General features: G+C 43.1%; 1 protein-coding gene across 4 annotated transcripts in view; it reads right to left on the bottom strand.

Moving 5' to 3' along the window:
• The window catches only part of NRP1 (neuropilin 1), a 145,393-nt gene extending 144,680 nt beyond the window's left edge, over positions 1-713 (bottom strand). For 2 of the 4 annotated variants that reach the window (XM_061126162.1, XM_061126164.1), the window contains exon 1: positions 349-713. In XM_061126162.1, the coding sequence (XP_060982145.1) occupies positions 349-418 (70 nt within the window). In that variant the 5' untranslated portion in view covers positions 419-713. The remainder of the gene's footprint in view (positions 1-348) is intronic. The other 2 variants (XM_061126163.1, XM_061126165.1) reach the window with 1 other exon arrangement.
• Between the last annotated feature and the right edge of the window lie 19,599 nt (positions 714-20,312).

Raw genomic sequence — 20,312 nt, 5'->3', positions numbered from 1 at the left:
AACTTTCAACAGCCATCATATTTTTGAAAGGGAGTCTCCTCTAATTGCCTTGGGGAGGAAACATTATTAAGATAATTGGTGTGCTGATCTAGGAAGGTAGGGCGCTCTGCCTTGTAGCAGAGGTGGGAAAAACCCCATGGCCAAACCACCAACTTCAGGAGGGAGTCAGAGGACATGAAATCTCCCTGCCCTACCTACAACGACAGATCTTATTTCTTTATTTCTCCGTCTGGCTAAAAGTTTCCTTCACCCGGGAGGCGGCTCTCGCCGGTGGGTCCCGGCAGCAGGGCGCCGGCAGCCGGGAGCCGGGTTCACCCCCGCAGCCGCGCGCCTCCGCCTGTCACTTACCGTTGCGAAAAGCGCCGGCCGCGCTGAGGACCAGGGCGAGCGCGGCGCTCAGGAGCTGCAGCCCCTTCATCCTCCCTTCGCCGGGGCCCCGGGGCGAACGCTGGAGAGCCGAACGTGCGGGGAAAACAGAGCACCGGGGCGATCTCCACGATCCGGAGCGCTTCCACTCCTCCCGGAGCTGTAAAATCCTCAGACCGTCTTGGAGAAAGAAAAGCGGCGAGGCAATGCCTTGATCCGAGAGAAACGCTCCTCTTTTTGTGTCTCAAGTCGCCTGCATCCTGTCATTTAGCTCCGGTTTCCTCTCTCTTTTCCCACACTTGTTCCTCTTCCAGGAGCCGCTGCCCGGGCCATGTCTCAAAAAAAAAAAAAAAAAAAGGTGGGGGGGGGGGAGTGTGGGAGGGGGAGGAGGGACGTAGAGAAACACACCAACGCCAATTTCCAGAAAGAAAAAAAAAAAAAAATCCGGCTTGATTCTGGACCCGTTGGAGCCGGGGAGCTGGCGCCCAAGGGAGGTCGGGGTGTCTGCGCGAAGAAGAGGAGCAAGCAATGAAAAGATGAGCGGGAGACGGAGGAGTTTCACCAACTGCACCCCCGCCTCCCCCACCGCCTCCTCCCCTCCCCTTCTGGAGCCCTTCCCTCGCTTCCCTCCGCCCCTCTCCCCGCACAGGCTCGCCAGCGACTGCCTGACAAGAGACGGGGAGGAACAAGTTTCTCTCCTTGAACGTTCCCCGTCCGTCTGTCCGTCTCTCCCGCAGGCCCTGCTGGGATCTTCCCCGGCTGGGAGGCGCCGGGACTCCGTGCCCAGGGCCGGCTGGCGGATGTGTTTGGGGAGGGATCGGGCGTCGAGGTCGGTGGCAGCGCCAGGGTCGGGCTAGCCTACTTCGGCATGCTCGCTCGGGCCCCCGGGGGAGAGCGGGGCAGTTCCGCTAGGATTTGGGCGGGTGGGGGTCGGCCGCCGGACACAGGCGGCGGGCCCAGGAGGTGGCGGCTGCTTCTCCCAACCCCGAAACCCCCGGGAGACGCCCGAGTCGTGACCTGGGGGCAGGAGCAGCAGGGCGCCCCTGGACGTTGCGGATCAGGCCCGGAGGGGCCGAGGAAAGGGGCCGGGGTTGGGGACGCACCCCGGAGCCGGGCGAGGGTCGGCAGTGTCGCTGCCACGTAGAGCCGAGTCCGTAGACTCACGCGGACGAGGCTGTGCTGCAGCCCCGCCCGGCCTCCCTGCCCCGTATCGGGGCGCGCGGCTGGGCGCCTGGCGAGCCCGGGTGTCCGCCGCGCGCCGCGGGCTCCATTGTTGCCGGAGATCTGGTGTCCTCCTCCCGGCCAGAGGGGACGCCGGAGGGTGGGAGGTGGTGAGCCTTCCAGCTAGGGGGCAGTCGTCGCCCGACCCCGCCTAGCCGCCTGATTCGGAGCCCAGGTGCTTGGTGTTTGGAAATGAGGGGTCCAGCGGTCGGGGCTCCTGTGCATCACCGGGGAGCAGGAACAGTGGCGGGGGCGGGCTGTTGCTCTTGGCCCGGCTCTCACGGTGCCCGCTCCGGCTACAGGCCATTGTCAGGCCGGCCCACCGCCGACTCCCACGGCGGCGCGTCCTCCGTGGGCGCTGGATGTCCCCCAGTTCGGTCCCCGAAGGGTTTTCCGGGAACTGCTGCAGAAAGCCTCTGCAGATAGCAAGGACATTTCAGGGAGCAAACAGGTTTTGACTGCGGATCAGGCCCTTGAGAGAGGTAAATGCCCGAAGGCCCCCTCCGAAGGAGTTCGTGGGGAAGGTGAAAAGGTCAGCCGCCTTCTGGGAACGGCGTTTCTGCACACACCCGAAAGCAGAGCCTTATTCCTACCTGGCGCAAAGAGCTGGCAAAAGAGATTTAGGAATGTTGGCAGGAAGACTCTGGTCAAAGGTTTTGGCGGAAGAACTAGGGGCGGGACGCGAGAGAGGCGGCCCAGCGCGCCCGGGCACCGGCAAGGGCTCCGCGCTAGCGGGTGGCGTTTGGGCGCGGTGACGCGCGCCGGCTGGGGTACAGGCGAGCCCCGCGCGCGGTGCAAAGCTGCACCTCGGGCTTGCGGGCCCGCGCCCGGGGAGTCCCCGCCTCCAAACTGGAGACCGGCCTCCCGGGCGCACGAGCCGTCATCCCCACCGCCCCCCGCCTCCCCGGCCCGAGCGCCTCTTCGCCCTCGCTGGTTTCCTACTTCTCCGCTATCCCACCCCGGAGTCTGGGTGGGAAGGTAGCACTGTGAGGCCGAGAGTCAAACGCCTGGGCGGGGCGGAAGGGGCAGTGGCGGGGCGAGACCGGGCGCCAGCCGCGCCCGCGCAGACCCCGGGGAGCCATCGCCGCGGAGGGAAGCCCGGGCGCTTGGCTACCGCGGGCGCGCGACGCCTCCTCCCCGCGTCCCTCTCAGTCCCCGGCGCACCCCCGGCAGTGGCAATCCCCGGCTGCTCGGGGCGAGCGGCATCGTCAGATTTGGGGTGACCCCGGGCGACCTCAGCCCGCGGTTCGGAGGGAGAGGCGCCTCTCCGAAACTGGCAGGTTGACAGAGAAGTGGAACCGCGCGGCGCAGCCCCGAGGCGTCCCGGAGTCACGGCTGCCCGCCTCCTTCCTAGTGGGAACCGCGCGGCCCCGCTCGCTCCCGGGACCGGGTTGACCCGTCTGTGCCTCCGCGGGGTGAGCGAGGGGGCACTCGCGAGGCTTGAGCCGTGTTGTTTTTAGAAAACTGCCGCCAATCTCTCTTCCCTTTTCCCTGCTGAGTGTGCATTTCCCAGTCTGAACCCACCAAGCTAACAAAGCCACCAGATCCTGCGCTCCGAGAGGCACTGCCCCCGCCCCGCCACCCTCGCCCCCTTCCCCTCCCACCCGCCTTTCCCGGGGAAGGGTCGGCGCGCAGAAAACGCCCTTCTTGCTCACTAGCTGAGCATTTTGCCAGCCTTTCTCCAACCAACTGATAAGACACGCAGTAGGTACTCTGGGGGGAATATCACATTTAAGTTCTGCCTCTGATTTTTCTCGTCTCAGCTGATCTGAGACTTTTCTCTAACTCCGGAGTTTTCACATGCAGTTCTGGGTAATGGGAGCCCTACCGAACTGATTGTTAATTGGCTGCTAGTGGGCAGGTACGGAGCAAATTGTCCTTGCTAACAACCTCTTTCCTCTGCTGGGTGGAGTCCGCTAAGAGTCAAAGAGGGTCAGTTTTAGATTTCTGCTGTTCCTTCTGCAAGGAGACAGACCGACCTTTACATGAGGTAAGTGATAGACAGGAAGAATTGGGCAGTATTCCTAGGCTGACTCTATTTTGTCTCGCGAACACACATCACTCTTTCAGACACATCACAAGTCCTCAGGCTATGTAGCACCCGATTCGACTGAAGGGAAGATCCACCACCACACTCCCTGAGTGCGAGGCAGAGGCCCTGGATGGACAATACCCAGCTTCAGGGACTCGCATGAAGGGGTTACTGCAGGAAGAGAGCCCTTCACTTCCGCCTCCTGAGCCAGGCTGCAACAGAGGTCCATCATTTAAGAATAGACTGGGTGGTAAATGGTTTCTTTTACCACTGGGTGGTATGGTTTCTTTCATCAAGCGCTCATCAATTTGTCATAAGTAGGTGAGATCCATTGCTCCCAGAAGGCCATTTGAGCCACTAATGTCCTCAAAGTATTTCAGGTTGGTGCAAATGGAGATCGGTATTTCAGAACTCCGTCACATCTAGTTGTTTCAGGAGGGCATGGCAACCCACTCCCGTATTCTTGCTTGGAGAACCCCATAGACAGAGGAGCCTGGAGGGCTACAGTCCATAGGGTCGGACATGCTTGAAGGTACTTAGTACACAGGTACACAAAGTTTAGTCAAGTTTCTTGAAGCATTCACATCAACTTATTTCAGAAAAGCAACCATGAAACAGTTTTAATAGGAGCTAACCTACGTTTGAAATATAAGAATGAAAGACATGAAACAGAAAAGCTTAAACATTGGAATTTAGATTAAGTGCCCACTATTTAAAACAATTACATTTAAAATGACTGTAATTGTTAAATGACTGTCATTCAAGGGGTGCCCTTTTGGACCTCATGTAGAACTGTCTCCATTGGGATTAACAGAGGAAAGAAAAAAATAAACTAATGAACTTTTACCTTTTGATCCTTCATTTTGAGCCTTTTAAAAACCTTGAAAATTCTTCAAATATTGGAGAAAAGACTACCATCAAAGTTTTAAAACAAAGTTACAATATGAAGTGTCCGTAGTACCGTGTGTACAAATGCAGGAAGACAATGCTAAATATTGAACCGTGAGTAGATTCAAAGCATTTGTTGGTCTCAGATATTAGGGCTAGAATTTGAAAACTATGTTTTGTCTGAAAGGATAATCTTAGATTATTCTGCCTTCATTGAATTACTTTTTCATTATAAAGATTAGGTAATAATAATTCATAGAAATACTCATCAAATCACTAAAGACATCATTAGAGAGGACATATCCAACACTTCAAAAAGACTATTTTTAAGGAGAACAATCTATAAAGCATTATTTGAACATCAAATAAGGAAAGGCTATCTCTTAAAAGTTAATCACAGTGAACTAAAATTCTGAAGAATTTTAAAAGTTAGTAAAACCTAAATTAAAACTATCAACTAAAGGCCAAAAATAATTCTAGAGAATTTTGAAAATTAATAAATAATTCTAAAACTATCAGCCAAAGGTCAGAAAAGCCCTCCAAAAAACATCTCACCATTAAGAACTATAGAATTTATCCTAACAGAATATTATTTCATTTTGTATTCTTAGTAAATGGCTCTAACTATTTACATGAGAATGCTGCTGCTGCTAAGTCATTTCAGTCGTATCCGACTCTGTGTGACCTCATAGACGTCAGCTCACCAGGCTCCCCCATCCCTGGGATTCTCCTAGCAAGAACACTGGAGTGGGTTGCCATTTCCTTCTCCAATGCATGAAAGTGAAAAGTGAAAGTGAAGTCGCTCAGTCGTGTCTGACTCTTAGCGACCCCATGGACTGCAGCCTACCAGGCTCCTCCGTCCATGGGATTTTCCAGGCAAGAGTAATGGAGTGGGGTGCCATTGCCTTCTCCTACATGAGAATGATTCAGTTGTAAATGGAATTATTTTCTTAATTTCTGCTTCTGATTATTATTAGTGTACATAAACACAGCAGATTTTTGTGTGTTGATTTTGTAGTTTACAGCTTAATTCTGAAGCTGAAACTCCAATACTTTGACCACCTGATGTGAAGAAATGACTCACTTGAAAAGACCCTGATGCTGGGGAAGATTGAGGGCAGGAGGAGAAGGGGACGACAGAGGATGAGATGGGTGGATGGCATCACCGACTCAATGGACATGAGTTTGAGTAAACTCTGGGAGTTGGTGATGGACCCGGAGGCCTGGTGTGCTGCAGTCCATGGGGTTGCAAAGAGTTGGACACGACTGAACTGAACTGAACACAAAAAACTGAACAGTTTTTTGATGGAGTCCTTAGGGTTTTCTATCATGTCATCTGCAAATAGTGACAGTTTTACTTCTTTTCTATTTGGATGTCTTTTATTTATTTATTTTTCCTTGCCTAATTGTTATGACTAGGCCTTGCAATATGATATTGAATAAAAGTGGGGAGGGTGGGCATCCTTGTCTTATTCCTAATTCTAGAGGAAAACCTTTCAGCTTTTCCCTGTTAAGTATGATCTTAACACTAGATTTGTCATATATGGCTTTGTTATATTGAGGTACATAACCTCTATACCCAATTTGTTGAGTGTTTATATACCATAAATGGATGTTGAATTTTTGTCAGATGCTTTTTCTGAATCTATTGAAATGATCATATGATTTTTATCCTTCATTTTGCTAATGTAGTGTATCACACTGACTAATTTGCAGCTGTTGAACCAGCCTTGCTTCCCAAGTAAATCCAATTTGATCATGGTGTATGTTCTTTTAATGTACTGCCGACTTCAGTTTTAATAATATTTTGTTGAGAATTTTTGTCTCTGTGCTCATCCAGGATATTGGCCTGTAATTTTCTTTTCCTGTGGCATCTTCGTCTGGTTTGGGTTTTGAACATTCTTAAACATTTTGCTGGTGGGTAGACTCTAGTATTGGGAGACATATTGAAAATAAAGCACAGGAAAGATAATAAGGGTATAAATTGTCTGACAGGGTAGGAGGGGATATAATCTGGATTTCAGAAAGACGATTTACTCTAGATTGAATGAGGGACAGCTCCTTTGTTAAAACTATAGGGAAAGAGGAGCTGATGAGTATAATTGCAAGAAGGTTTGTCATTCTGTAGAATAAGTGGACAGTATTTTCTCTTTCATTACCTCCTGTTTCCTATAACAAGACACAGAGGGGTACTTAAAGTGTACAAAGAGCAATGAAATTGGGGTGAAGACCAGACTGACTAGAGAAACTGTTATTACTATTGCTATGGTTTTGATAAATTTTGATTAAAATAGTTTGAGAATTTGAGCTAGGAAAACATTTTCCTAGGCTTTCATAAAATTCACAAAAATATGCTAACTCTTACTGAAATAATAATAGCATATGAAAGGGATTATTTCAACTTTAGTGATTCATAGTAGGTGCTCAATAAATGCTTTAAGAAATGGGAATTTTTCTAAGCATTATTTATAACAAATTAATAACTATATCTATTGATGTACAGGAAGTATTACTCCAAATATCTTTCTTCAGTAATATCTGTTCCCTACTCATGCTCATCTTTGTCCTTTAATCTTCTAGAGATGGCAAAAAAAGGTTTCAGAATTTGTTTTACACCCTATACCAGACATCCACAGACTAACTTATTTAGACAATTAATGTGAAATACAACCAAAACATTTCTTTAGTTTTGTCAGTTTCAGAGTCACCATCAGTGTTGCATTAGTTTTTCACAGATATTTATGTGATTCTTTTGCTTGCTTTGAATTGTTACGTAATTTCTGCCTTGGGCTTCCCTGGTAGTTCAGCTGGTAAATTATCCGCCTGCAGTGCAAGAGACCTGGTTTGATTCCTGGGTGGGGAAAATCTTCTGGAGAAGGGATAGGCTACCCACTCCAGTACTCTGGCCTGGAGAATTCCATGGACTGTAAGTTTATGCGGTCACAAATGGTTGGACATGACTGAGTGACTTTCACTCACACTTCCTGCCTTGATAGTTTAGACAAACATATTGTGTAGATTGTTTGTCATTGGGCATCTTTCTTCAATGTATTATGTTAAACCATTTGATTGTTAGTGCTATGCCTCCTATGTAGGAGGTGATACATTAATACTTGGGGATTTTCAGCTACAAAATTCACTGCCTGGATAGACTTGCCCTAATGCCATATAAAAGCTTGTATGAGGTGAGAAAGCCATGCAGAACAAGGCAGGTTTTCTTGGAAGTTTTATATTTAAAAAAAATTTCAGCTGATTAGTACAGCAGGTTACCTTTTTTTTTTTTTTAATTTTTTTTATTAGTTGGAGGCTAATTACTTCACAACATTTCAGTGGGTTTTGTCATACATTGATATGAATCAGCCATGGATTTACACGTCTTCCCCATCGCAATCCCCGCTCCCACCTCCCTCTCCACCCGATTCCTCTCGAAACATCCCACCCTCGCCTTCTCCCACAGAGTTCAAAAGTCTGTTCTGTATTTCTGTGTCTCTTTTTCTGTTTTGCATATAGGGTTATCATTACCATCTTTCTAAATTCCATATATATGTGTTAGTATGCTATAATGTTCTTTGTCTTTCTGGCTTACTTCACTCTGTATAAGGGGCTCCAGCTTCATCCATCTCATTAGGACTGGTTCAAATGAATTCTTTTTAATGGCTGAGTAATATTCCATGGTGTATATGTACCACAGCTTCCTTATCCATTCATCTGCTGATGGGCATCTAGGTTGCTTCCATGTCCTGGCTATTATAAACAGTGCTGCGATGAACATTGGGGTGCACGTGTCTCTTTCAGATCTGGTTTCCTCAGTGTGTATGCCCAGAAGTGGGATTGCTGGGTCATATGGCAGTTCTATTTCCAGGTTTTTAAGAAATCTCCACACTGTTTTCCATAGCGGCTGTACTAGTTTGCATTCCCACCAACAGTGTAAGAGGGTTCCCTTTTCTCCACACCCTCTCCAGCATTTATTGCTTGTAGACTTTTGGATAGCAGCCATTCTGACTGGCGTGTAATGGTACCTCATTGTGGTTTTGATTTGCATTTCTCTAATAATGAGTGATGTTGAGCATCTTTTCATGTGTTTGTTAGCCATCTGTAAGTCTTCTTTGGAGAAATGTCTGTTTAGTTCTTTGGCCCATTTTGTGGTTGGGTCATTTATTTTTCTGGAATTGAGCTGCAGGAGTTGCTTGTATATTTTTGAGATTAATCCTTTGTCTGTTTCTTCATTTGCTATTATTTTCTCCCAATCTGAGGGCTGTCTTTTCACCTTACTTATAGTTTCCTTTGTAGTGCAAAAGCTTTTAAGTTTCATTAGGTCCCATTTGTTTAGTTTTGCTTTTATTTCCAATATTCTGGGAGGTGGGTCATAGAGGATCTTGCTGTGGTTTATGTCGGAGAGTGTTTTGCCTATGTTCTCCTCTAGGAGTTTTATAGTTTCTGGTCTTACATTTAGATCTTTAATCCATTTTGAGTTTATTTTTGTGTATGGTGTTAGAAAGTGTTCTAGTTTCATTCTTTTACAAGTGGTTGACCAGTTTTCCCAGCACCACTTGTTAAAGAGGTTGTCTTTTTTCCATTGTATATCCTTGCCTCCTTTGTCGAAGATAAGGTGTCCATAGGTTCGTGGATTTATCTCTGGGCTTTCTATTCTGTTCCATTGATCTATATTTCTGTCTTTGTGCCAGTACCATACTGTCTTGATGACTGTGGCTTTGTAGTAGAGTCTGAAGTCAGGCAGGTTGATTCCTCCAGTTCCATTCTTCTTTCTCAAGATTACTTTGGCTATTCGAGGTTTTTTGTATTTCCATACAAATTGTGAAATTCTTTGGTCTAGTTCTGTGAAAAATACCATTGGTAGCTTGATAGGGATTGCATTGAATCTATAGACTGCTTTGGGTAGAATAGCCATTTTGACAATATTAATTCTTCCAATCCATGAACACGGTATGTTTCTCCATCTGTTTGTGTCCTCTTTGATTTCTTTCATCAGTGTTTTATAGTTTTCTATGTATAGGTCTTTTGTTTCTTTAGGTAGATATACTCCTAAGTATTTTATTCTTTTTGTTGCAATGGTAAATGGTATTGTTTCCTTAATTTCTCTTTCTGTTTTTTCATTGTTAGTATATAAGAATGCAAGGGATTTCTGTGTGTTAATTTTATATCCTGCAACTTTACTATATTCATTGATTAGCTCTAGTAATTTTCTGGTAGAGTCTTTAGGGTTTTCTATGAAGAGGATCATGTCATCTGCAAACAGTGAGAGTTTCACTTCTTCTTTTCCTATCTGGATTCCTTTTACTTCTTTTTCTGCTCTGATTGCTGTGGCCAGCACTTCCAACACTATGTTGAATAGTAGTGGTGAGAGTGGGCATCCTTGTCTTGTTCCTGATTTCAGGGGAAATGCTTTCAATTTTTTACCATTGAGGGTGATGCTTGCTGTGGGTTTGTCATATATAGCTTTTATTATGTTGAGATATGTTCCTTCTATTCCTGCTTTCTGGAGAGTTTTAATCATAAATGGGTGTTGAATTTTGTCAAAGGCTTTCTCTGCATCTATTGAGATAATCATATGGTTTTTATCTTTCAATTTGTTAATGTGGTGTATTACATTGATTGATTTGCGGATATTGAAGAATCCTTGCATTCCTGGGATAAAGCCCACTTGGTCGTGGTGTATGATTTTTTTAATATGTTGTTGGATTCTGTTTGCTAGAATTTTGTTAAGGATTTTTGCATCTATGTTCATCAGTGATATTGGCCTGTAGTTTTCTTTTTTTGTGGCATCTTTGTCTGGTTTTGGAATTAGGGTGATGGTGGCCTCGTAGAATGAGTTTGGAAGTTTACCTTCTGCAATTTTCTGGAAGAGTTTGAGTAAGATAGGTGTTAGCTCTTCTCTAAATTTTTGGTAGAATTCAGCTGTGAAGCCATCTGGTCCTGGGCTTTTGTTTGCTGGAAGATTTTTGATTACAGTTTCGATTTCCTTGCTTGTGATGGGTCTGTTAAGATCTTCTATTTCTTCCTGGTTCAGTTTTGGAAAGGTATACTTTTCTAAGAATTTGTCCATTTCATCCAAGTTGTCCATTTTATTGGCATAGAGCTGCTGGTAGTAGTCTCTTATGATCCTTTGTATTTCAGTGTTGTCTGTTGTGATCTCTCCATTTTCATTTCTAATTTTGCTAATTTGGTTCTTCTCTCTTTGTTTCTTAATGAGTCTTGCTAATGGTTTGTCAATTTTGTTTATTTTTTCAAAAAACCAGCTTTTAGCTTTGTTGATTTTTGCTATGGTCTCTTTAGTTTCTATTGCATTTATTTCTGCCTTAATTTTTAAGATAACTTTCCTTCTGCTAACCCTGGGGTTCTTCATTTCTTCCTTCTCTAATTGCTTTAGGTGTAGAGTTAGGTTATTTATTTGGCTTTTTTCTTGTTTCTTGATGTAAGCCTGTAATGCTATGAACCTTCCCCTTAGCACTGCTTTTACAGTGTCCCATAGGTTTTGGGTTGTTGTGTTTTCATTTTCATTCGTTTCTATACATATTTTGATTTCTTTTTTGATTTCTTCTATGATTTGTTGGTTATTCAGAAGCGTGTTATTTAGCCTCCATGTGTTTGAATTTTTAACAATTTTTTTCCTGTAATTGAGATCTAATCTTACTGCACTGTGGTCAGAAAAGATGACTGGAATGATTTCAATTTTTTTGAATTTTCCAAGACTAGATTTATGGCCCAGGATGTGATCTATTCTGGAGAAGGTTCCGTGTGCACTTGAGAAAAAGGTGAAATGTCCTATAGATATCAATTAGGTCTAGCTGGTCCATTGTGTCATTTAAGGTTTGTGTTTCCTTGTTAATTTTCTGTTTAGTTGATCTATCCATAGTTGTGAGTGGGGTATTAAAGTCTCCCACTATTATTGTGTTACTATTAATTTCCTCTTTCATACTCGTTAGTGTTTGCCGTATATATTGTGGTGCTCCTATGTTGGGTGCATATATATTTATAATTGTTATATCTTCTTCTTGGATTGATCCTTTCATCATTATGTAGTGTCCTTCTTTGTCTCTTTTCACAGCCTTTATTTGAAAGTCTATTTTATCTGATATGAGTATTGCGACTCCTGCTTTCTTTTGGTCTCCATTTGCATGAAATATTTTTTTCCAGCCCTTCACTTTTAGTCTGTATGTGTCTCTTGTTTTGAGGTGGGTCTCTTGTAGACAGCATATATAGGGGTCTTGTTTTTGTATCCATTCAGCCAATCTTTGTCTTTTGGTTGGGGCATTCAACCCATTTACATTTAAGGTAATTATTGATAGGTGTGGTCCCGTTGCCATTTACTTTGTTGTTTTGGGTTCACGTTTATACAACCTTTCTGCATTTCCTGTCTAGAGAAGATCCTTTAGCATTTGTTGAAGAGCTGGTTTGGTGGTGCTGAATTCTCTCAGCTTTTGCTTATCTGTAAAGTTTTTGAATTCTCCTTCATATCTGAATGAGATCCTTGCTGGATACAGTAATCTAGGTTGTAGGTTATTCTCTTTCATTACTTTCAGAACGTCCTGCCATTCCCTTCTGGCCTGGAGGGTTTCTATTGATAGATCAGCTGTTATCCTTATGGGAATCCCTTTGTGTGTTATTTGTTGTTTCTCCCTTGCTGCTTTTAATATTTGTTCTTTGTGTTTGATCTTTGTTAATTTGATTAATATGTGTCTTGGGGTGTTTCGCCTTGGGTTTATCCTGTTTGGGACTCTCTGGGTTTCTTGGACTTGGGTGGCTATTTCCTTCCCCATTTTAGGGAAGTTTTCAGCTATTATCTCCTCGAGTATTTTCTCATGGCCTTTCTTTTGGTCTTCTTCTTCTGGGACTCCTATGATTCGAATGTTGGGGCGTTTCACATTGTCCCAGAGGTCCCTGAGGTTGTCCTCATTTCTTTTGATCCTTTTTTCTTTTTTCCTCTCTGCTTCATTTATTTCCACTATTTTATCTTCTACCTCACTTATCCTATCTTCTGCCTCTGTTATTCTACTCTTGGTTCCCTCCAAAGTGTTTTTGATCTCATTCATTGCATTGTTCATTTTTAATTGACTCTTTTTTATTTCTTCTAGGTCTTTATTAAACATTTCTTGTATCTTTTCAATCTTTGTCTCCAGGCTATTTATCTGTAACTCCATTTTGTTTTCAAGATTTTGGATCATTTTTATTATCATTATTCTAAATTCTTTTTCAGGTAGATTCCCTATCTCCTCCTCTTTTGTTTGACTTGGTGGGCATTTTTCATGTTCCTTTACCTGTTGGGTATTTCTTTGCCTTTTCATCTTGTTTAGATTGCTGTGTCCGGAGTGGGCTTTCTGTATTCTGGAGGTCTGTGGTTCCTTTTTATTGTGGAGGATTTACCCCGTGGGTGGGGTTAGATGATTGGCTTGTCAAGGTTTCCTGGTTAGGGAAGCTTGCGTCAGTGTTCTGGTGCATGGAACTTGATTTCTTCTCTTTGGAGAGCAATGGAGTCCCCAGTAATGAGTTTTGAGATGGGTCTATGTGTTAGGTGTGACCTTGGGCAGCCTGTATGTTGACGTTCAGGGCTATGTTCCTGCGTTGCTGGAGAATTTGCGTGGTATGTCTTGCTCTAAAACTTACTGGCTCTTGGGTGGTGGTTGGTTTCAGTGTAGGTATGGAGGCTTTTGGACAGTCACTTATTACTTAAAGTTCCATGTAGTCAGGAGTTTTCTGGTGTTCTTAGGTTTTGGGCTTAAGTCTCCTGCCTCTGGATTTCAGTTTTATTCTTCCTGTAGTCTCAGGACTTCTCCAACTATACAGCACTGATAATAAAACTTCTAGGTTAATGGCGAAAAGATTCTCCCCCTTTAGGGACACCCAGAGAGGTTCACAGAGTTACATGAAGAGGAGAAAAGGGAGGAGGGAGATAGAGATGAGCAGGAGGAGAAAAAGGGGGACTCAAGAGGAGAGAGACAGATCTACGCAGCTGTCTGTTCCCAGAGTGTTCTCCGTATCTCAGACACCTACAAAGATCCACAGAATTGGATTGGGAAGAGAAGGGGAAAGGAGGAAATAGAGGTGTCCTGAGGTAGAAAACAGAGAGTCAAGATTGGGAGAGAATAATCTTCGGTTTAAAAATAGGGCTTCTCTTCCCTTTTTTTTTTTTTTTTTGTAAGGTTATAGTGTATTGAAAATGAAAATTAAGGAGTAGTAGAGGAGTACTAGAGGACTTTAAAAGAAATAAGAGAAAAAGAAAAATAGGAAAAAGAAGAGAAAAAGGAAAGAAAAAAAAAGAAGAAAAAAGAAAAAAAAAGAAAGAGGAAAAAAAAAATTTTTTTTTTCCAATTAAAAAAAATCGTAAAAATCTATGAAAATGAAAGTGAAGGAGTAATGGGGGAGTAATAGGGAATTTTAAAGGAAAATAAAAGAGAAAAAAATAAAAAAGAAAAAATAAAAAAAGAAAAAAAAATTTTTTTTTCTTTTCTTCCTTACTTAGAAAAAAAAAAAAAGGTAAAAATATATCTAGGAATTTCTCTGGAGCTGTTGCGGTCAGTGTGGGTTCGGCTCAGTTTCAGATAGCTCCTCGTTCCAGCTTACACTTCTCGATATCAATAGGGCCCTTCCGGTGTAGTCCCTGTTTTCTACGGGGATTTTAATCTGTTGCACCAGTCCCTTCTGAAGCGGTTCCCTTTGTTTATTTGGCTTCTTTTGTCGGTCTCTTCAGAGCCTCATTTCCGCCGACACAGGCGGGCGGAGGTGGACTCTTATTTAGGTAGCTAGTTCCGTCGCTCTGCGGGGAGGGGCTGGCGCTGAGGGGAGGGGCTGGCGCTGCGGGGAGGGGCTGACGCTGCTCTCTCCGTCTGCGCTGCTCAGGCTCCCGGCTGTTCTATATGGAGCGCGCCCCGCGCTGCGAGAGGTTCCAGCCCTCGGGTGTTCCACAAAAGCGCGGAACGAAAAGCTGCGCCTGCTCTCAGTGCCTTCCCCGTCAGAGCGGTCCAGGCAGCGAGGGGCTTGATGGGCGCGCTATCCCCAGGTGTGGCGCGCCCCCTCCCTTCCGCGGACCCAGTCTCAGTTTCCGCTGGCGCCAGTCGGGTGCGCGCGCCTTCTGCCCTCCGCGTCCCCAGACCCAGTCCCCGCCCGCGCGTAAAAATCTATGAAAATGAAAGTGAAGGAGTAATGGGGGAGTAATAGGGAATTTTAAAGGAAAATAAAAGAGAAAAAAATAAAAAAGAAAAAATAAAAAAAGAAAGGCACCCGGTTGGGTGCCTGCGCCCTGTGTCTCGCAGCGACCTTCCCCTCGCCCCTGCCTCCTGCCTCCGGCGGGGCTGGGTCGGTCCGCAGCCTGCGAGCTCTTCTCTGGACTTTGTCGGTCCCTTTGTTCTGCAAACGGCAGGCAGTGTGTTCCGGCCGGTTAATTTTCTCTCTCTCTTTTGGTCTCCCACAGTTCAAGTTGGCAACTCGCAGAAGCTCCCTCCGATTGTCCTCAGGGCACTCAGGCCCGGACCCTACCCCAAGCAATGCCGCCTAAGACTCCCTTCCCGGGGGAAGGAAATAGCCACCCAAATCCAAGAAACCCAGAGAGTCCCAAACAGGATAAACCCAAGGCGAAACACCCCAAGACACATATTAATCAAATTAACAAAGATCAAACACAAAGAACAAATATTAAAAGCAGCAAGGGAAAAACAACAAATAACACACAAAGGGATTCCCATAAGGATAACAGCTGATCTATCAATAGAAACCCTCCAGGCCAGAAGGGAATGGCAGGATGTACTGAAAGTAATGAAAGAGAATAACCTACAACCTAGATTACTGTATCCAGCAAGGATCTCATTCAGATATGAAGGAGAATTCAAAAGCTTTACAGATAAGCAAAAGCTGAGAGAATTCAGCACCACCAAACCAGCTCTTCAACAAATGCTAAAGGATCTTCTCTAGACAGGAAATGCAGAAAGGTTTTATAAATGTGAACCCAAAACAACAAAGTAAATGGCAACGGGACCACACCTATCAATAATTACCCTAAATGTAAATGGGTTGAATGCCCCAACCAAAAGACAAAGATTGGCTGAATGGATACAAAAACAAGACCCCTATATATGCTGTCTACAAGAGACCCACCTCAAAACAAGAGACACATACAGACTAAAAGTGAAGGGCTGGAAAAAAATATTTCATGCAAACGGAGACCAAAAGAAAGCAGGAGTCGCAATACTCATATCAGATAAAATAGACTTTCAAATAAAGGAAGTGAAAAGAGACAAAGAAGGACACTACATAATGATGAAAGGATCAATCAAAAAAGAAGATATAACAATTATAAATATATATGCACCCAACATAGGAGCACCGCAATATGTACGGCAAACACTAACAAGTATGAAAGAGGAAATTAATAGTAACACAATAATAGTGGGAGACTTTAATACCCCACTCACAACTATGGATAGATCAACTAAACAGAAAATTAACAAGGAAACACAAACCTTAAATGACACAATGGACCAGCTAGACCTAATTGATATCTATAGGACATTTCACCCCAAAACAATCAACTTCACCTTTTTCTCAAGTGCACACGGAACATTCTCCAGAATAGATCACATCCTGGGCCATAAATCTGGTCTTGGAAAATTCAAAAAAATTGAAATCATTCCAGTCATCTTTTCTGACCACAGTGCAGTAAGATTAGATCTCAATTACAGGGAAAAAATTGTTAAAACTTCAAACATATGGAGGCTAAATAACACGCTTCTGAATAACCAACAAATCATAGAAGAAATCAAAAAAGAAATCAAAATATGTATAGAAACGAATGAAAATGAAAACACAACAACCCAAAACCTATGGGACACTGTAAAAGCAGTGCTAAGGGGAAGGTTCATAGCATTACAGGCTTACATCAAGAAACAGGAAAAAAACCAATTAAATAACCTAACTCTACACCTAAAGCAATTAGAGAAGGAAGAAATGAAGAACCCCAGAGTTAGCAGAAGGAAAGAAATCTTAAAAATCAGGGCAGAAATAAATGCAAAAGAAACTAAAGAGACCATAGCAAAAATCAACAAAGCTAAAAGCTGGTTTTTTGAAAAAATAAACAAAATTGACAAACCATTAGCAAGACTCATTAAGAAACAAAGAGAGAAAAACCAAATTAACAAAATTAGAAATGAAAATGGAGAGATCACAACAGACAACACTGAAATACAAAGGATCATAAGAGACTACTACCAGCAGCTCTATGCCAATAAAATGGACAACTTGGATGAAATGGACAAATTCTTAGAAAAGTATAACTTTCCAAAACTGAACCAGGAAGAAATAGAAGATCTTAACAGACCCATCACAAGCAAGGAAATCGAAACTGTCATCAAAAATCTTCCAGCAAACAAAAGCCCAGGACCAGATGGCTTCACAGCTGAATTCTACCAAAAATTTAGAGAAGAGCTAACACCTATCTTACTCAAACTCTTCCAGAAAATTGCAGAAGAAGGTAAGCTTCCAAACTCATTCTATGAGGCCACCATCACCCTAATTCCAAAACCAGACAAAGATGCCACAAAAAAAGAAAACTACAGGCCAATATCACTGATGAACATAGATGCAAAAATCCTTAACAAAATTCTAGCAAACAGAATCCAACAACATATTAAAAAAATCATACACCATGACCAAGTGGGCTTTATCCCAGGAATGCAAGGATTCTTTAATATCCGCAAATCAATCAATGTAATACACCACATTAACAAATTGAAAGATAAAAACCATATGATTATCTCAATAGATGCAGAGAAAGCCTTTGACAAAATTCAACACTCATTTATGATTAAAACTCTCCAAAAAGCAGGAATAGAAGGAACATACCTCAACATAATAAAAGCTATATATGACAAACCCACAGCAAGCATCACCCTCAATGGTGAAAAATTGAAGGCATTTCCCCTGAAATCAGGAACAAGACAAGGGTGCCCACTCTCACCACTACTATTCAACATAGTGTTGGAAGTGCTGGCCACAGCAATCAGAGCAGAAAAAGAAGTAAAAGGAATCCAGATAGGAAAAGAAGAAGTAAAACTCTCACTGTTTGCAGATGACATGATCCTCTACATAGAAAACCCTAAAGATTCTACCAGAAAATTACTAGAGCTAATCAATGAATATAGTAAAGTTGCAGGATATAAAATTAACACACAGAAATCCCTTGCATTCCTATATACTAACAATGAAAAAACAGACAGAGAAATTAAGGAAACAATACCATTCACCATTGCAACAAAAAGAATAAAATACTTAGGAGTATATCTACCTAAAGAAACAAAGGACCTATACATAGAAAACTATAAAACACTGATGAAAGAAATCAAAGAGGACACAAACAGATGGAGAAACATACCGTGTTCATGGATTGGAAGAATTAATATTGTCAAAATGGCTATTCTACCCAAAGCAGTCTATAGATTCAATGCAATCCCTATCAAGCTACCAACGGTATTTTTCACAGAACTAGACCAAAGAATTTCACAATTTGTATGGAAATACAAAAAACCTCGAATAGCCAAAGTAATCTTGAGAAAGAAGAATGGAACTGGAGGAATCAACCTGCCTGACTTCAGACTCTACTACAAAGCCACAGTCATCAAGACAGTATGGTACTGGCACAAAGACAGAAATATAGATCAATGGAACAGAATAGAAAGCCCAGAGATAAATCCACGAACCTATGGACACCTTATCTTTGACAAAGGAGGCAAGGATATACAATGGAAAAAAGACAACCTCTTTAACAAGTGGTGCTGGGAAAACTGGTCAACCACTTGTAAAAGAATGAAACTAGAACACTTTCTAACACCATACACAAAAATAAACTCAAAATGGATTAAAGATCTAAATGTAAGACCAGAAACTATAAAACTCCTAGAGGAGAACATAGGCAAAACACTCTCCGACATAAATCAAAGCAAGATCCTCTATGACCCACCTCCCAGAATATTGGAAATAAAAGCAAAACTAAACAAATGGGACCTAATGAAACTTAAAAGCTTTTGCACTACAAAGGAAACTATAAGTAAGGTGAAAAGACAGCCCTCAGATTGGGAGAAAATAATAGCAAATGAAGAAACAGACAAAGGATTAATCTCAAAAATATACAAGCAACTCCTGAAGCTCAATTCCAGAAAAATAAATGACCCAATCAAAAAATGGGCCAAAGAACTAAACAGACACTTCTCCAAAGAAGACATACAGATGGCTAACAAACACATGAAAAGATGCTCAACATCACTCATTATTAGAGAAATGCAAATCAAAACCACAATGAGGTACCATTACACGCCAGCCAGGATGGCTGCTATCCAAAAGTCTACAAGCAATAAATGCTGGAGAGGGTGTGGAGAAAAGGGAACCCTCTTACACTGTTGGTGGGAATGCAAACTAGTACAGCCGCTATGGAAAACAGTGTGGAGATTCCTTAAAAAACTGGACATAGAACTGCCATATGACCCAGCAATCCCACTTCTGGGCATACACACTGAGGAAACCAGATCTGAAAGAGACACATGCACCCCAATGTTCATCGCAGCACTGTTTATAATAGCCAGGACATGGAAGCAACCTAGATGCCCATCAGCAGACGAATGGATAAGGAAGCTGTGGTACATATACACCATGGAATATTACTCAGCCATTAAAAAGAATTCATTTGAACCAGTCCTAATGAGATGGATGAGGCTGGAGCCCATTATACAGAGTGAAGTAAGCCAGAAAGATAAAGAACATTACAGCATACTGACACATGTATATGGAATTTAGAAAGGTGATAACGATAACCCTATATGCAGAACAGAAAAAGAGACACAGAAATACAGAACAGACTTTTGAACTTTGTGGGAGAATGTGAGGGTGGGATATTTCAAACGAACAGCATGTATACTATCTATGGTGAAACAGATCACCAGCCCAGGAGGGATGCACGAGACAAGTGCTCCGGCCTGGTGCACTGGGAAGACCCGGAGGAATCGGGTGGAGAGGGAGGTGGGAGGGGGGATCGGGATTGGGAATACATGTAAATCCATGGCTGATTCATATCAATGTATGACAAAACCCACTGGAAAAAAAAAAAAATAATAATAAAAAAAAAAAATTTAAAAAAAAAAAAAAAAAAGACTCCCTTCCCGGGACGGATCCCCGTCCTCAGCTCTTTTGTCTCACTTTTTATCTTTATATTTTGTCCTACCTCCTTTTGAAGACAATGGGCTGCTTTTCTGGGCGCCTGATGACCTCAGCTAGCGATCAGAAGTTGTTTTGTGAAGTTTGTTCTGCGTTCAGTTATTCTTTTGATGAATTTGTAGGAGAGAATGTGGTCTCCCCGTCCTACTCCTCCGCCATCTTGGCTCCTCTCCAGCAGGTTACCTTTTGAAGGCATACTTTCCTCCTACTCAAATGCTGTAAACACCCCAGCAGGGACAATAGATAGCAGTATAGACAGGAAGGACAAATATTTGTTAAGAGACACTCCTGCACTTTCTCTTCTTGATTTTTTTCAGTGTAAGTTTTAGTTGTAGGAACTGGAAATAATAGAATCTTACAAATTTAGACAGCAAAATTATAAAGTGACAGGGGATATGAAATTATATGTATAAGTTTGCCTTTTGAAATACAAGGCAAAAAAGCAAGTGGCATTAGGTCTGTCTAATTATATTGCATATATTTGCATTAACAGAGTTCAGAATGGACCAGGGTCTTACCAGCCTCTAAAGGCACTGCGTCTCTCTCTCATAACATGGATGGAAAAACCAGGATAGGTGGTGTGTTCAAATTTAAC

Source organism: Dama dama, chromosome 23 (assembly GCF_033118175.1).
Source record: "Dama dama isolate Ldn47 chromosome 23, ASM3311817v1, whole genome shotgun sequence".
Lineage (NCBI taxonomy): Eukaryota > Metazoa > Chordata > Mammalia > Artiodactyla > Cervidae > Dama > Dama dama.
The sequence above is the reverse complement of the archived record's forward strand: the minus strand, read 5'-3'. Positions and strand labels throughout refer to the sequence as shown.